General features: G+C 41.2%; 1 protein-coding gene across 1 annotated transcript in view; it reads left to right on the top strand.

The window, feature by feature from the left end:
- The window catches only part of LOC149314579 (ankyrin repeat and BTB/POZ domain-containing protein 2-like), a 193,983-nt gene extending 180,023 nt beyond the window's left edge, over positions 1-13,960 (top strand). Inside the window, exons 15-17 of the mRNA XM_089521421.1 lie at positions 1,862-1,930; positions 5,105-5,218; positions 9,803-13,960. Of these exons, the coding sequence (XP_089377547.1) occupies positions 1,862-1,930; positions 5,105-5,218; positions 9,803-10,000 (381 nt within the window). The 3' untranslated portion in view covers positions 10,001-13,960. The remainder of the gene's footprint in view (positions 1-1,861; positions 1,931-5,104; positions 5,219-9,802) is intronic.
- Positions 13,961-15,312: the final 1,352 nt, after the last annotated feature.

The following is a 15,312-nucleotide window of genomic DNA, read 5'->3' as shown; positions in this document are numbered from 1 at the left end:
TCTTCTTATTATTATTATTATTAACCTTTATTTATAAAGCGCTGTAAATTTACACAGCGCTGTACATACAATCTTTTAGTCAGAAGGTTCCCTGCCCTCAGGCTTACAATCTAAGAAGACACGACACAAAAGGAGAAGGGAGTGGTGGTGGGGAATAGGATCAGGTCCAGCAGATCTTCTCCACCTCCAAGGCCTGGACCAAGGCAGATGGACTGGAGGAAGGGCTTGGCTTCTTAAGGAATGGTTAAAAGGAGGCATCCTGGGTCAGAGAGGGGCTTGCCCCTGGGAACACTTCTCTAAACAATATAGTCTTTAACTCAGTTTTGAAACTGGGTAGAGAAGTGATGAGGTGTGCATGTGGGGGAAGAAGGTTCCAGGAGTAAGGGGCAGCAAGCGAAAAAGGACGAATTTGGGAGGGGGCAGTGGTAGTCCTACATTGTGACAGGAGACCTTGACTACCAGAGCGGAGAGTGCGAGTAGGAATGTAAGGAGAAAGAAGGTCAGATAAGTAAGGAGGGGCCAATCCATGGAGGGCTTTGAAAGTCAATAACAAAAGCTTATACCGGATGCGGAAGGGGAAGGGGAGCCAATGAAGGGAGGCTAAAAGAGGAGAAACATGGTCAAAGCGGTGAGCGGATGTGACAATACAGGCAGCTGAATACTGGACAGAGATTAAAGGATGGAGGTGTGAAAGAGGAAGCCCTGTTAGAAGGAGGTTACAATAATCTAGTCGCATAACCACTAGGGCATGGACCAGAGTCTTGGCAGTAGAGATTGAGAGGAATGGACTCAAATACAAATTCCTTTGTATTTGCAACCTTTCCTCCCGTACCTTACTATGTGTTGATGTGGACAAGGTAACATCTAAATCAGAAATTGCTGATACAGTCAGCAGCAGATTTCATGTTATGGTGTTATTTTTGCAACTGCCACTTTCACAGAAATTGCTGTCAACTGTTTTCACAGTCATCATTCACACTTTACACTTACCCATGACAAGCAAGTGCATTCTGATAGTCCAGACCTTGTAAGACTAAAAGCGTAAGCGTATTGCATGAACAGTTGCCAAAGTCTTCTGAATGTTCCCAGGCTTAATTTTCATGCTGTGTTAAGCAAATGAAGGATGAATACAACCAGCAAACAGGCAGACTTTATATTAAATACATTTTAACAATTGAAAGCTTAGAAAGCCTTATAGAAGTGTTATAGGGTGCTCTTGGAAGTGTTTTGATGTGAAATAATTAACTTTTTAACATATGCAAATCTGTATCACCAGTATGTGGATTTTCATGAAAAGAGAGTAGAGTTCCCTTTGGCATGCAAACAAAAACACAGATCAGTGAAATCTAACATTCAGGCACTCTTCCTGTTTTCCAGATTTGTTTTTAGAGATTAAGAAGAAAGTGTGTAAAGGCTGGAAGACTGAAAGTCTAAAAATAACAGCCAATAGAACTGATCCCAGTTCCTACATTTATTTGCTTTGTCTTCAGTGATCGGTCAAATAGTTTTGTACCTGACCTTTTATTAAAAAAAAAAAGACTGGAATGTATTTTAGTCTTGAACTTGTTACAGTGGTTTTGTCCACACTCTGCACCTGTTCATTTACTGCAGTGTAAAAGAAAATAGGTTATTAGTGAAAGAAAAAGAAAGAAAAGATTTTATATAGCAATTAATACTATCCATGGAAATAATGTTAGTGTTGTGGCATTATTTGCCTTCAAGTCATTTTCTCAAAAAATAGTACAGAGCTCATATACTAAGAGCCAAGCTGTTGGTGAAATCAGAACTGGTGTTTTCATGTTCCCATGACAAACCAGTGAATTCATTTTTCTCACCTCTATGTTTTTTGTTCTATTTTCAGATGCTGATGCAATATTTATATTATGGAGGAACAGAATCTATGGAAATTCCTACTGCAGATATCCTAGAGGTGAGCATATTCTCCCTGCACTCCATTTTATTGTTATTGTTGTTGCTGTTTTTTTTGTTTTGTTTTTTGTTTGTTTCTTTTGCTTTGGTTCAGATGTTGATGGCATCTGTTTATGACAGAAATGGTGCTTTGCAGATACAATAGTCTAGTTAGACACATGATTTCCAAAGCATTAGAAGGAGTATTTGTGTAATGCTTATTATATGTTATTATGAAATGAAAATAGCATATTTGCCTGCTATATCCCTGTTTTACATTATAAGAAGTGAAGAAGATCTCATGTCTGAGGTAACAATGTACGTATTCACTTGATACCCCAGTACTGGTTTTTTAAATATTGAGTTCTTTGAATATTGAGTCCTTACATTATTCAGTATGTGTTTTTATATGCAGACAAGTACAAGATTAAAATCTGATGATATTACCATTTTGTTATTGACAGAATAAACCAGTGGGAATAAAAATTTGCAATCAGGTTGTTATATTTGTCTTAAGAACAAAAGAGTGCCAAAGGTCCAACATGCTGTGTCAAAGAGTAGGTGGTCAGATGTCTCTAAAAACTTTTTGCCTGCAATACCCCTTGAATTAAAGTGTAACCAGACTGGAAAGTTAAGCAAACTATTGTTCATGTGGATATTTGACTTCTTCAAAAAGAACTAAAAGATAAATTCCCATGCTCCTCTCCTCTCAACAGAAACATCTTCACCATCAACAATATACAAGACAGCACTGGATTTGAGTAGGCATCTGGTCCTTACCCCAGCACCATCCTAGTGGACTTCTTCCATGGAAATGGAAACAAAGAGAATAGCTATTTGCTTGACTTAGCAGTCTACCCAGTAAATTTGCAAGATGCACTGGTGACCAGCAGAAGCACTAGGAAGTGCTCAGTGAGAAATAGCATGTGTAGGAACTGGCCACCCGCTTCATTACTCTCAAGTTCTTCTGACTGACAGCATATGAATAATGGCTTCTTCACCAATTTCACTTAGTGCTTCTCTTCTGAAATCCAAGATTCTGCCCCCAATAAAGTAACAGCTATATCAGTGGCAAAGAACATGTTAACTCCTGTGGGTCCTGATATTTACATTAGCTTGTACTCCCACCAGGGGAGCTATATAAGCATCATGGCAACCACTACAAAACTAATTTCATTCATTCATTCCTTTCATTTATTGCCTCTTGGGATGCTAAACTGGTGTCTATGTGTAAGGGATATAGGAGTCCAAGTAGACCACAAGTTGAACATGAATCAACAGTGCGATGCGGCAGCTAAAAAGGCAAATGCAATTTTAGGTTGCATCAATAGAAGTATAGTGTCTAGATCAAGAGAAGTAATAGTACCAATGTATTCTGCTTTGGTCAGGCCCCACCTGGAATATTGTGTCCAGTTCTGGTCACCACAATTCAAAAAGGACATTGAGAAACTAGAGCGTGTCCAAAGGAGGATGACTAAAATGGTGAAGGGTCTGGAAACCGTGTCCTATGAGGAATGACTTAGGGAGCTGGGGATGTTTACCCTAGAGAAGAGAAGGTTAAGAGATGATATGATAGCCCTGTTTAAATATTTGAAGGGATGTCATATTGAGGAGGGAACAAGATTGTTTTCTGCTGCTCCAGAGAACAGGACCCAGAACAATGGATGCAAGCTACAGGAAAAGAGATTTCACCTCAACATTTGGAGGAACTTCCTGACAGTAAGGGCTGTTCAACAGTGGAACACGCTCCCTCGGAGTGTAGTGGTGTCTCCTTCCCTGGAGGTCTTTAAACAGAGGCTGGATGGCCATCTGTCGGGTATGCTTTGATTGAGAGTTCTTGCATGGCAAGGGGTTGGACTGGATGACCCTTGTGGTCTCTTCCAACTCTACGATTCTATGATTCATTCAAAACATTAAATATAGTCAGATAAAGACAGGTAGAATCACCCCACCTCCATAATTTGAATTTTCTAATTGTGAGTTTTCCAAACCTGTCTTGCAAAGCATAGGCAGGAAAATTTAAAACTATCCATCACAGAAGAGAACAATACAAGAATATCATTTGCAGTGACTTTACTAGCAAACATGGTCAGTTACTCCAACTTAAAGTTTTTTTTAAGACTGTCATCTCTCAAGCAGCACTGTTCTTTCTTATGATTTAAAGCTTTAATTCTAAACATTTCATTTTTGAACATGTTTATAGCAGAGCTAAAGAACATGTGATCCTGCAGATGTAATTGGACTGCAACTCTCTTCATCCCTAGCCTGTAACATCAGGGCCCTTGATGTACCTGCCATTTTGCACTACTGACACACATGAAAAGCTCTTGCCCCTAAGAAGAAAGAACGGGAAAACAAAGTATTAAAGAAGTTATGGGATGCAGTGGCTTAGTGGTTAAGACGCCAATTCTGATGATCGGAATTTCAGCAGGTTGGCTGTTCGAGGCCCAAGTGCTGCATGATGGGGTTAGCTCCTGTCACTAGTCGCAGCTTCTGCCAACCTAGCAGTTTGAAAGCATGCAAATGCAAGTAGATAAATAGGTACCACTTTGGTGGAAAGATAACAGTGTTCGGTGCAGTCATACTGGCCACATGACTGCCAGAGCAGTCCTTGGACAACACTGGCTCTTCGTCTTAGTAATGGAGGTGAGCACAGCTCCTGCTACAGTTCGTTATGACTAGACATTCATGTCAAGCAACTACCTTTACCTTTATGAAAGAAGTTACTGTCAGGATTCCTCAAGGACTGCCTCCTTCCAGATCTTCCTACCCAGCCCTAGAGCTCCTTGTCAGAGTACCTTCACCACACACCAATGCCAAGTGACATCCAGATTCAGGTCACCTACATGGACATCACCAGTGGCTATACTGCTTGAGGGATTCAGAATATTATAGTCCAAACAAGCAATTTTTCCAACCTCTGCTACTTTTTTGGCACCAGACATTGGTTTATTTTATTTCTTAATTTTTAAGGATCCTTTTAGGAGCTTTTTAATTAATATGGAGATCTGGGATTTTAGGATTTGTGACAAATTTGTGTGCAGTTCAATCTTTGTTTTCTACAAATGCTACAACTGCATTTTTAATTGTTTACAGTGTATTTCAGCATACTTTTTATGTATGCCAATTAAAGAACTTCAGTTATGTAGAATTAGCATAAAAATTTAAACAATGTCTTCTTTCTTATTTCCACTAGTTACTTTCAGCTGCAAGCCTATTCCAGTTGGATGGCCTCCAGAGACACTGTGAAATCCTATGTTCTCAGACCATCAGCATTGAAAGCTGTGTTAACATCTATAAATATGCCAAGGTAAAGACCAAATCATCATATTGGGCTGTTCGACACTGGAACACACTCCCTTGGAATGTAGTGGAGTCTCATTTCATACAGTTTCTGACAAGAGGGTCACTGGGAATTTACCCCCAAACCTGTTCTGTTCTCTGTCCACCCAACAGTATATGCATATGAGCATCCATGCATTTAAGAGATGTTGCAAGGATTTGAATGCTGCTTGAATGGGAAAAAGTAGTGGCTTCTTTGCCTCCTTCCTGCAAATTCTATCACTTTCCTTGTCTTCTTCATCTCATGGTCCTTGAAACATGGAATGAAAGCAGGCCATAGTATTCATGATGCCATTTTCCCAGCAAACACTTTTTGTCAGGGTTTGAGAGCACCCTTCATGGCCTTACCTTCCCACATGCCCAAAAATAAACCCTTGACTTGGGGACAAAGAAGGAGAAAGTGGTTGGTAATGGCCTTAGTAAGTGCTTGTAAAAGCATAAGCTTTGGTGATCCTATAATGGAATACATCAACATCCCTAAGCCATACCCACATTGCATTCCGTTCATGTTTTTGTTTCTCTGTCCCCTTTTTTGAGGTTGAAGGATAGTGAAAAGGGAGTATATTGCCTATAGGTGTGTCTGTCTGTTATCACATTCTGTATCATGTGCATGATGCCAAATAGCAGCTTGCTGCCCCAAATTCATCAATCCATAAAGGTATCTTATCATCAGTAACCTTGATGGAAATAGAAAACTGGAATTTGTAGTCACTACATAGGTCCAGATCTTGAGATAGGTGTAGGTAAAGCCCTGAACTTCAAACACAGTCTGTGTGAGGGTAAACCTGAATCGGGACTGTGCCATCTGAGAATACAAGTGGATTCTCCCATGATTGTTACACATAAAAAATGGGATTGCCAGGATAATATTCTTTGCCCAGCCTTCTCCCTGACATACAAATTCTGCTATGCATAGAATATGAATGTGTATATATGTATATTTAAATGGTTTCTGTATCGCCTCCCAACTCAGAAGTGCTCCTAAGATGATGAACAAATAAACATCAATTATAACAGTACAGAGCTAAAAACAGTTTTTTAAAAACACATTAAAATATTCTTTAAAAACTCTTGAAAGCAGTCTAAAAATCCTAGAATCTAGTTCTATTATGTATATATAATGTTGGGCCCATTCAGACTACACTTTAACCCGGATCAGAAATCGATTCTTGCACTGGAAGTTCATATTGGCTCCGAATCTCTCACAATCTATGTCAAGGCAATCACAAGCGTTTCATGACAAATGCCCCTTAGCGTGGGTCATTTGCAGTCGGGGCAAATGCTGTCTCTTTTGAAAAAAACCGGTTTCTGCTAATATGAACTTGCCCCCAATCATGATCAGGGCCAGTTCATGGGAGGGATTTAGGTCAGAGGGAGGGCAGAGGGCAGAGCATTCCCTCCCCTTCATCGGAGAAGGAGGAGGAGGAAAGAGCCGAAGGAAGGATGGAAAAAAGGGGAATCTGACAGGAGGCAGGGTGACAGGAGGCAAAAAGGGGGAATTGGGGTGACTGACAGGGGCTGCAGAGGGCTGTCAGATGAAGGGCAGAGGGGGGAACTGGAGAAAGTGACAGAGGAGGAAGAGGATGAAGGAGCCGGAGGGAGAAGGAGGGGGCCATGGAGGGCATTCTATAACAAAGCAGGAGAGGAGGAGAAGGGCAGGAGGAAGGGTCAATTCAGGGCAGGTCAGAGGGAGGGGAGGGTCAGAAGGAAGGAGGAGGAGGATTGCCAAAGGAAATGGGGCTGCGGAGCCAAGCCAGAGGAGGGATGTAGGGAAATCAGGCTGCGGAAGGAGCCTCTCTCTCTCTTTATTTTTTATTTTTTTATTTTTGACAGTCTGTGCACATGATTTTTTGGGTGACATAGAATGTGTGTGTGCTTGTGCTACTTTCATTTCCTCTTGCTCCTGGAACAGCACCATAAGAAGCTGTATTATTATTATTATTATTATTATTATTATTATTATTATTTGTGTTATATGCGGATGCTACAATCAGAATGCCTGCACTACATTTCCCTTTCTTTTCCAATTGATCCAGTGGGTCTACTTTAGTTGGAACTGACAGGTCACTCTCTCTCAGCCTCAGTGGAAGGCAATAGCAAACCGCCTGTGAAGATAACGTAAGCAGGATGAAGGGTCAATTCAGGGCAGGTCAGAGGGAGGGCATGAACGGAACTCGCACCAGGCACCTCCCCCCCCCCTTTTTTTATTTATTAAAAATACTTTTGTCCATCTATGCGCATGATTTTTGCTTCAGGTAGTAGATATATATTGGATAGAACGTGGCTAGCTGCTTGTTCACTTTCCCTTTCATTTCCTCGCTTCCAGCAAGGGAAATGCTGCAAAGAGCACTTTGCAAAAACCTTTTTTTCCTTTGCGAATGAATGCTACAATGTGAATGTTACAGTGTTTCTCTTTCCAAATTGGCAAATTGATACAGCTTTTGCTACTGTCTCTAAGGAATTCAGGGGCAGCCTAGGGAAAACAAAAAAGAATGCATGGCATCGCATCCTTTTCTGGCATTCCGAAGTGAGGAATTTATTATTATTATTATTATTATTATTATTATTATTATTATTATTATTACATGTGTATGAGGCATTCTGGGGTGGCAAGGAGAGGGGATACAGGATGCAGAGATGGCATTAGCTTTCATTTTGGGGTTGAAAACGGGGCCGAGGGAAGATCATAACCTGCACTGACCCAAATACCCACAACACACACACACACACACACACACACGGTTTTTAATTTGACAGAATCTGCGCATACAGGTGCCTTTAAAGAAAAAGGAGGGGGGAAGGACACTTCCGATGGGCCAATGTGTGCAGGATTGTCACCTATGACGATTGCAGAACTAAATTTGATTAACAAGAAAGGAGCCTTCAATTTAACCAGCTTTCTCTGAGAGGCCATTTAGGGTTAAAATACCCTGATTGGTAGTCAGCAATTGCTTCCGGAGGGATTCGGGGAGGAGGAAATCAAAGCTTCCCAGTTCCTTCCAGTGCAAAAAGGTCAATCTGAACAGGCCCTTAATGTTATGTGCCTTCCAAATAGTTTCCAAATTAACAGTGATCCTAAGGCAAACCTATCATGGGTTTTCCCTGGCAAGATTTGATCAGAAGGGGGTTGCTGTTGTCTTCCTCTGGGGCTGAGAGAGTGTGACTTGCACAAGGTCACCCAGTGGGTTTCTATGGCCAAGTGGGGATTTGAACTCTGGTCTCCAATGTCGCAGTCCAGCATACAAACCACTACACACACCACTCTCTGTATGTTTCATGTGATGGAGCATAGTGTGTTCTCAGCTCCCATCTGAGACAGGTTTACCACTTTGTCTGCCACTAGTGAGAACTAAAGTTGCACTTATCTCCTTTTCTACAAAGAGGAAGATAATAAAGGACACAGTTTTGTAAGAATACCGAGTTTAGTAAAAAGTACCATGTTTTAGCAGTAACGTGAGTTTACAATTTGTTATAACAGCAAATAATGCTATCAGATTAGAACAAACTGACTGATAGTTAGGTCAGTGCTTCACCGTGAGCAAAGATTGCTATCTTTCTCTGTAAAGGTTCCTGTGCCATGGTATGTAGAAATTCAATCAGAGATTTCCATCATTATCACTGCATCTCCTGCTTGTGACAGTGTGACCAGTTGAACTTCTGCCTAGTAAATCATGATTAATGGTGCAGGAATCCTACCAGGAAGCAAGATGGCAACTCTTTCACAAACTAGGAAATGATGCTGGTGTTGCTTCATGCTGGGACAAATGATAAGGCCACTGTTGAAAAGGCTTTGCAATGACAGAGCAGATGTTCACAGAACTGATATTGAAGCTTCTCCCACTTCAATGAGCTGGGTCAGCTTTATGTTTTTGGTCCCCTTGACATCTCAGTAAGAGTGTTGTGGAAGGTAAATATCGGAAACAGGTGCCTTCATAATATACTTTTAACAAAGATTTTTTATTTTAAAAAAATATTTCTATTGATTTGTATAGTAGTCCAATATGTTATGAAAAACCAAAGCCTCAGACCACAGCAATCAACCTTAAAATAGCTCCTGTGTGTTTCATTAATTCCCCCTCCTTCTTTTTTTCCTGAGGCTTATTTCATATGCACAGAATTTGTTTGGCTGCTAATACCATGTACCATCTGGTAACACTCATTATTCTGTCACGGTGTGCCACATGGATTGCACCCTCACATAACAAAACAGGTATCATCCTGGAGATTTCATTGACCAGCTGCTCTTTTCCTTTAAGAGTTACTTGACTTTGGCTCAACAAGCAGCAGGAGATGACAAAAGGATTAGGAAGAAGGGACTTTTTAACCTCTTTCAAATATCCCAGTGGAAGGGCCCAGTAGACACAGGAGCCCACAGGAGAGAGAGCCCCCTTTAACCATCAGATTAATATCCTCTTAACCATTTGCTACCCACATTAAACCTTTCTGTACCATGAAGCTGTGCAAGCAGGAAGAGAGAGGCAATAACTTGATAGCTGCATTTAAACATCTTCGAACCCTATTGCCTGACTGGATCCCACTTTGTGTCTTGCAGATCCACAGTGCCCCGGAGCTGGCCTCTTTTTGTGAAGGTTTCTTCCTCAAGCACATGAAGTACCTGCTGGAGCAGGAACCTTTCAAGCAACTCATCTATGGCAGGAACAGTAAAGTCCAGGGTCTGGACACTCTGCAGGACCTACAAGCTACATTGGCCAGCAGACTTCACTCTATTTACATCACATCAAGGGTGTGATTGCCAAGAGGAAAACTGGGAATTGTAGTCAAAGCACCAGCTCATCTGAACTGCACTGAGAGGGGAACTTGCCCTCCTGTGGCCTTCCCCTTCTGGAGATACTAGCCTGAGTTGGAAACTCCTCCAGCACCTCCACCACATCCAACTACCTACAAAATAGTACATCACTCAGAGATGAGTTAGGATGCCACAACTATTTCATCTGAAAGGTGATGAGAAGGGAAGGAAGGATGTTGCTATACTGCCTGACAGACATCTCACAGGAGAACTTTTCAGGGAAGGGAGTAATTGTAGTGTCTAAAAGATTTTTTTAAATTCTCACAAACTATAATTGACACTACTTTATTAACCACCAGACATGCTGATGGAAAGCTGCAAGTATAGAAATCATTAAGATTTCTAATAGAGGTTATGGCTACTTAGAATCAACTAGAAGATACTGATATGTCATGTTGTTTGTGTACAGAGCTTAGAAACATTCATGTTTATCCCTAATGCATTCATGTTAAATAAATATTTATTCACTAACATTAATCATGCTAGTGAAAATTATAAAACAATCTGTTGCATTAATATACTTCATACCACATTAGTAAAATTCTAAATTTTCAAAAATCAATGAAAATGATTTAAAATGGTGGTGGTGGGGACCCAGATTGCTCCCCTCTGTGACCAAGTTCAGTGTTGTGAAACACTTACTCAACCCATTGATATTAAAGTCCTTTAAATTTGATAATGCCAATGAATTAGAGGGGGAAATTAATTTTAATTAATTATTTCCAGGCTCTGCTGTATACATAAAACTAGATGCTGGTTTTATATATACAAACAACTTGACACATTGTTTGTTAGGGTTAGTTAATAGCTCCAGATGGCCACGTTATAAACTAATCTGGCATTTGTCATCCTATGCCAAGATTTGATTATCAGTGGTGCAGTTGGAGCAAATGCTCCAGGTCTCGTGGTGGCTTGGGGTCCTATGATGCTTCTGGTACCATACACACATAAACACACCTTTTCCTGTGTGCCTTTAAAGAAAGAAACAATCCTGGGGAGCAACAAATCTCTTCCCTGCTGGCAGGATCAGTAGCATTTATCACCTATCTGAGCCCCATTCCCCAGTTGTGAGGTGAGTGAAAAGGTGGGTGGCATGTCGATGTCATTAATCTGAGTCCCTGGCTGGGACAAAGGCAAGGGGTGCCCCCAAGTTGCTCCCTACCACAAGGTTGAACTTGGGTGACTCTGACCCCTGGGAGGGCTCCTCTTCACCCAGCAGTGCCAGCAAGCCTACTCCCTTGCTCTTCAACATGGAAGCCAGGGCAAGTGTACATGTTGAGGGGGACTCTGTTTGAATTGCTCCATCCACTTTAGTCCAGTTTTTTTCCCCTGAACTCTTTGACCTTTCAAGGCCTACAAGCTCAATAAGGCTGTTAGAAAGCCTAAGGCTGAAAGTTACTCTAGACTTACCAGCAGATAAGCCCCAGTCAATGCAGTGGGGCTAGCTTCCAAGTAGAAACACATAGGCGGGATACAAACCGCCATATAGTACGTCTTCTATACGTACTAGGGTTAGGAAGGGGCGGTGCTTCCGCACCCCCCTAACCCTAGTACGTATAGAATACGTACAATATGGCGGCGCCCCTTCCACATGGGGGCCGCCATGTTTACGTACTGGACGCATAGCGTCCAGACGTGTTGCGGCGCCTATGACGTCGCGAATGCGCCAGCGGCGCCTCGTGACGTCATAAAGGCGCCGCAAAAAGAAGCTCCGAAATGGAGCTTCTTTTTGCTCCGCGCGGGAGCCGCGCGGTTTGGCTGCTGCGGCTCCCTCGCAGAACAAATGGCGCCGGCGGGAGACCGCCGCAAAGCGGCGGTCTGTATCCCGCCATAGGATAGTATTGAAAGACTGGTTTCAAAATGCGCCACCAAACTTAGATTTCAGGTTACATTGCATCTCTTTTTAGTTACAGCCCTTAAAAGCAATAAGGCAAACCAACCAAAATCTTACACTGCCCAGGTTATTCTGGTTGTGACCTTAACACTGTGGTATCTGCAACATTGGCTGCTCCAAGGACAGAAATTCCCAAAATGTTGCACAAATACTGTTGTGTATAAAGAGTTCAAGGATGCCTTTGCCTGTGCTGTATTTAAGCAATTTATCCCTGAAATTTCTGACACTGTACTTCCAATTTAGGCCATTGTACTGCTGGGAATTATAGGCACTGAACATTATGGCACAGAGTGTCACAGATACTCCAACCCAGCTATGGAAATTTGTGTACATAAAGAAACTTGTAAGAGTATATTATTTGTTGGATTGGAGGCTTCAGGCATAAATCAGAGGCACATTTAGAGTGGAGTTGCATTTTTTTTAATGGGGATGGGGCAGCTATTCTGTTCCACATTCAAATATGCTTTTCTCTGCCCCATGCTTGTACCATTTGTTGCACAACAGTTTGTGAGTGACTGTGACTAAAATGGATTTCAACTATAATGATTCAGTCTGTAATGAAATTAGATTGTAGCTTTAAGAATTCTCTACAATGGGAATACCTTTTGTGAATGCCTAACATTTAGCCAAGGGTCACCCTTTCATTCACAACTGGAGGAGAATTTTGGGAAAATATTCAAAAACAGATATCACCTATGCCAAACAAGGGAAAATACTTCTTCTGTAAAAGTGGTTGTAAGTGGTGGTTGTAAATTGAATCAAAGAGAAAGACAGAGAAACAAGGCAAAGGCACCAGGGAAGAGATATATGTTATAACTGTATTTGTAGAATTTCCAGGAAGATATTGGAAGTGTAATAGGAGAGAGGCAAGTATAAATATTAGAAGTAAAAATGAGAGACTTTTCCACCATCATATCTTTTTTTAAACCAATCCAACACTGTAAACCAGTGGTGAGAATTCATGTTGCCCTTCGGATGTTGTTGGATTGCATCTCCCAACATACTTCATCATTGGCTATGCTGCTTTGGGACTATACATGAGTCTTTTAACCCGTACTCCCCCAGGCTCATTGAGTCCTGCTTACACAACGCAGGGCCAAAACCCTGAATCAGATTCGGACCGTCTCCGCAACACCTGCACCCAATTCGGGGCTTCCTCCATCTAACCCACATTTTAAAAACTCACCTTCTACTGCAGGTTTTCTGAAAATTTTTAGTGACGACTGGTGACTGCCTTTTCACTCATGCCACTGCCAGCATGAGTTGCTCGAAGGTTAGAACAAGGCACCTAATAGTGTGGCTGGGTGGCTTGTTCTGAACTTAGCAGTGATCCCAGGCAATGAACAGGGACCAGGCGCCATGTCTGTCGTCATTGAAATAATTAAATGCTTATTCGCTTGGCTTGAACTCACATAAAGGAACACATCTTTTCTCAGGTATTCAGCCTCCTTTCCTAATTCTGAACTTCTGACAGAATTCAATCTCTTCATAACACACCAAAATCACAGAAATATCATAATGCCAACCTAAACAAAATCTCAGTCCCTACATTCCCTAGAAAACAAACAAACAGAAGAAACTCAGAAAAGCTGTACTTTAGTGTTCAAGAAAGGCATAATCAAAACCTAAGTACAGCATCACAGTGCAAATCACAAATATATGAAGACATGTGCTTGCACAGTATCTGTATATGTTAGTTATCAAAAAAGGTGATAAGCTACACACCTTTCAGTCCCATGCTTTTCACAATTTGGACCTCAAACTTACATGACAGTATATTCTCTAGACTACAGAAACAGTATAAGATTTTCACTTAATTTGTTTGGAACTATCCCAAGAGTGCAATTTGGGTAAATAATTTTCAAGTAGCTGTTCCAACTGTTTGTACAAAAACAAAAGGAATGGATTTCTGTTGTACTGCTGTAATCTTGCTTGCTACATTAACTGTACATTAATGTTGTTGCTTATGTAAATGTACCATATTTTATTAACAACATAACTTTGATAAACTTTGCAGATGATATAAGCCCAGTTATTTTAGCAAGGTTTGGGGAAAATACTTAGGATTAATATGATACAGACTGGTACTGCATTCTGACCTGTGTTAAGGACCCAAACCAGATTAAATTTTAGGTAAAGGCCTCTTCTCCAGGTTCTGTACTCAAGCATGACTGAGTAAATATTGAAGAATGAAGATATAAAGTATTCCCTTTTAACAGCTAGAGGTGATGCTTTAAAAGTAAATAGTTTATTTAATGCCTTACTGGCCTAAGTCTGTAGAAAGAATAACTTTAAGGAAGAAGTAGAACATTGACATTTACACAAGTGCTTGGGGATGTTCCCACTAAAAGCATTGGTTTTCAAATGCTGAATGTTTAAAACCATTTACTGGGTAAGAAGAAACTTTCTAACTACTGCTAAAAGAACATAGAAGGGATTATCAATAGTTATTTTTGATTTGCACCTGCAGTCAACCTACTCCTATATCTGTTCAATGTGTGCAGAATAACATGCATTATATTCCACTGCAGAATGCCTATCCAGTGTCCATAAACATCTTCCTCACCACTTGAATAGAAGAGGAAAATGCACACTGAATGCTGTCCTGTTTCACAGCCCTTAAAAGTCCTGTCACTTGTAGGATGTGGTACCCTAGCAGAAAGCCATCTTAAATCTGGGCTGATTTTACCACAGGCCTTCACAGATAGTTAAAAGGCAACAGGCACCTCCTCTTTCTAGCGATAGTTTAGTTGAGGACTACAAAGAAAACAACCCCTGGAAAAAATAGATGCTACTAAGAACAAGTAGGGTAGAATGTATGGATTACATGGCGGGGGCAGGGGACAGGCAAGAAAGCTGTATACAATGGTTTGAATTTTAATTTGTACACAGCTGAAATGGCCAGTCCTTATTTACTTCTTAAAATTATTATTTTCTAAAGTGCTATTTGAAAAACTCCAAGCAAAGCTCCAGCTGGACTTGCAACTCTCTCCCCAGTGTACATGTCTCTTTGGATTGTGGCCATCATCTGTTCTTCCCCCGTTGCTGCTACCAGTTGTCTAAGCTGTCCTGTGTCATCTGCTGTGTCTTCACTCATTGCTCCGAGCTGAATGCACATGGTATCCTCAGGGGGCCTTGGTAGAAGCTATATGCTGCATCCACTAAATGAGCTTCCACTGCCATGCACATCATCCCCTAGGAAACCCACTCATCCAGCCCCCTCCTTTTCTCTTAGGAGCCTGGTGCTTCTTGACATGGCCTACAGCTATTGCCAGCATCAGAGAGGAAAAGTGCTTTGGAGCTTTCATAGCAGGTGGAGGTTGAAGACGGAGGCTATTTAATCGTTAGCTTAAATTATTTC

This window comes from Sceloporus occidentalis, unplaced genomic scaffold (genome assembly GCF_023333645.1).
Source record: "Sceloporus occidentalis isolate IW3139 unplaced genomic scaffold, rSceOcc1.0.p SCAF_4, whole genome shotgun sequence".
NCBI classification, from domain to species: domain Eukaryota; kingdom Metazoa; phylum Chordata; class Lepidosauria; order Squamata; family Phrynosomatidae; genus Sceloporus; species Sceloporus occidentalis.
Note: the sequence above shows the minus strand (reverse complement) of the source record. Positions and strands in the feature narration are given on the sequence as shown.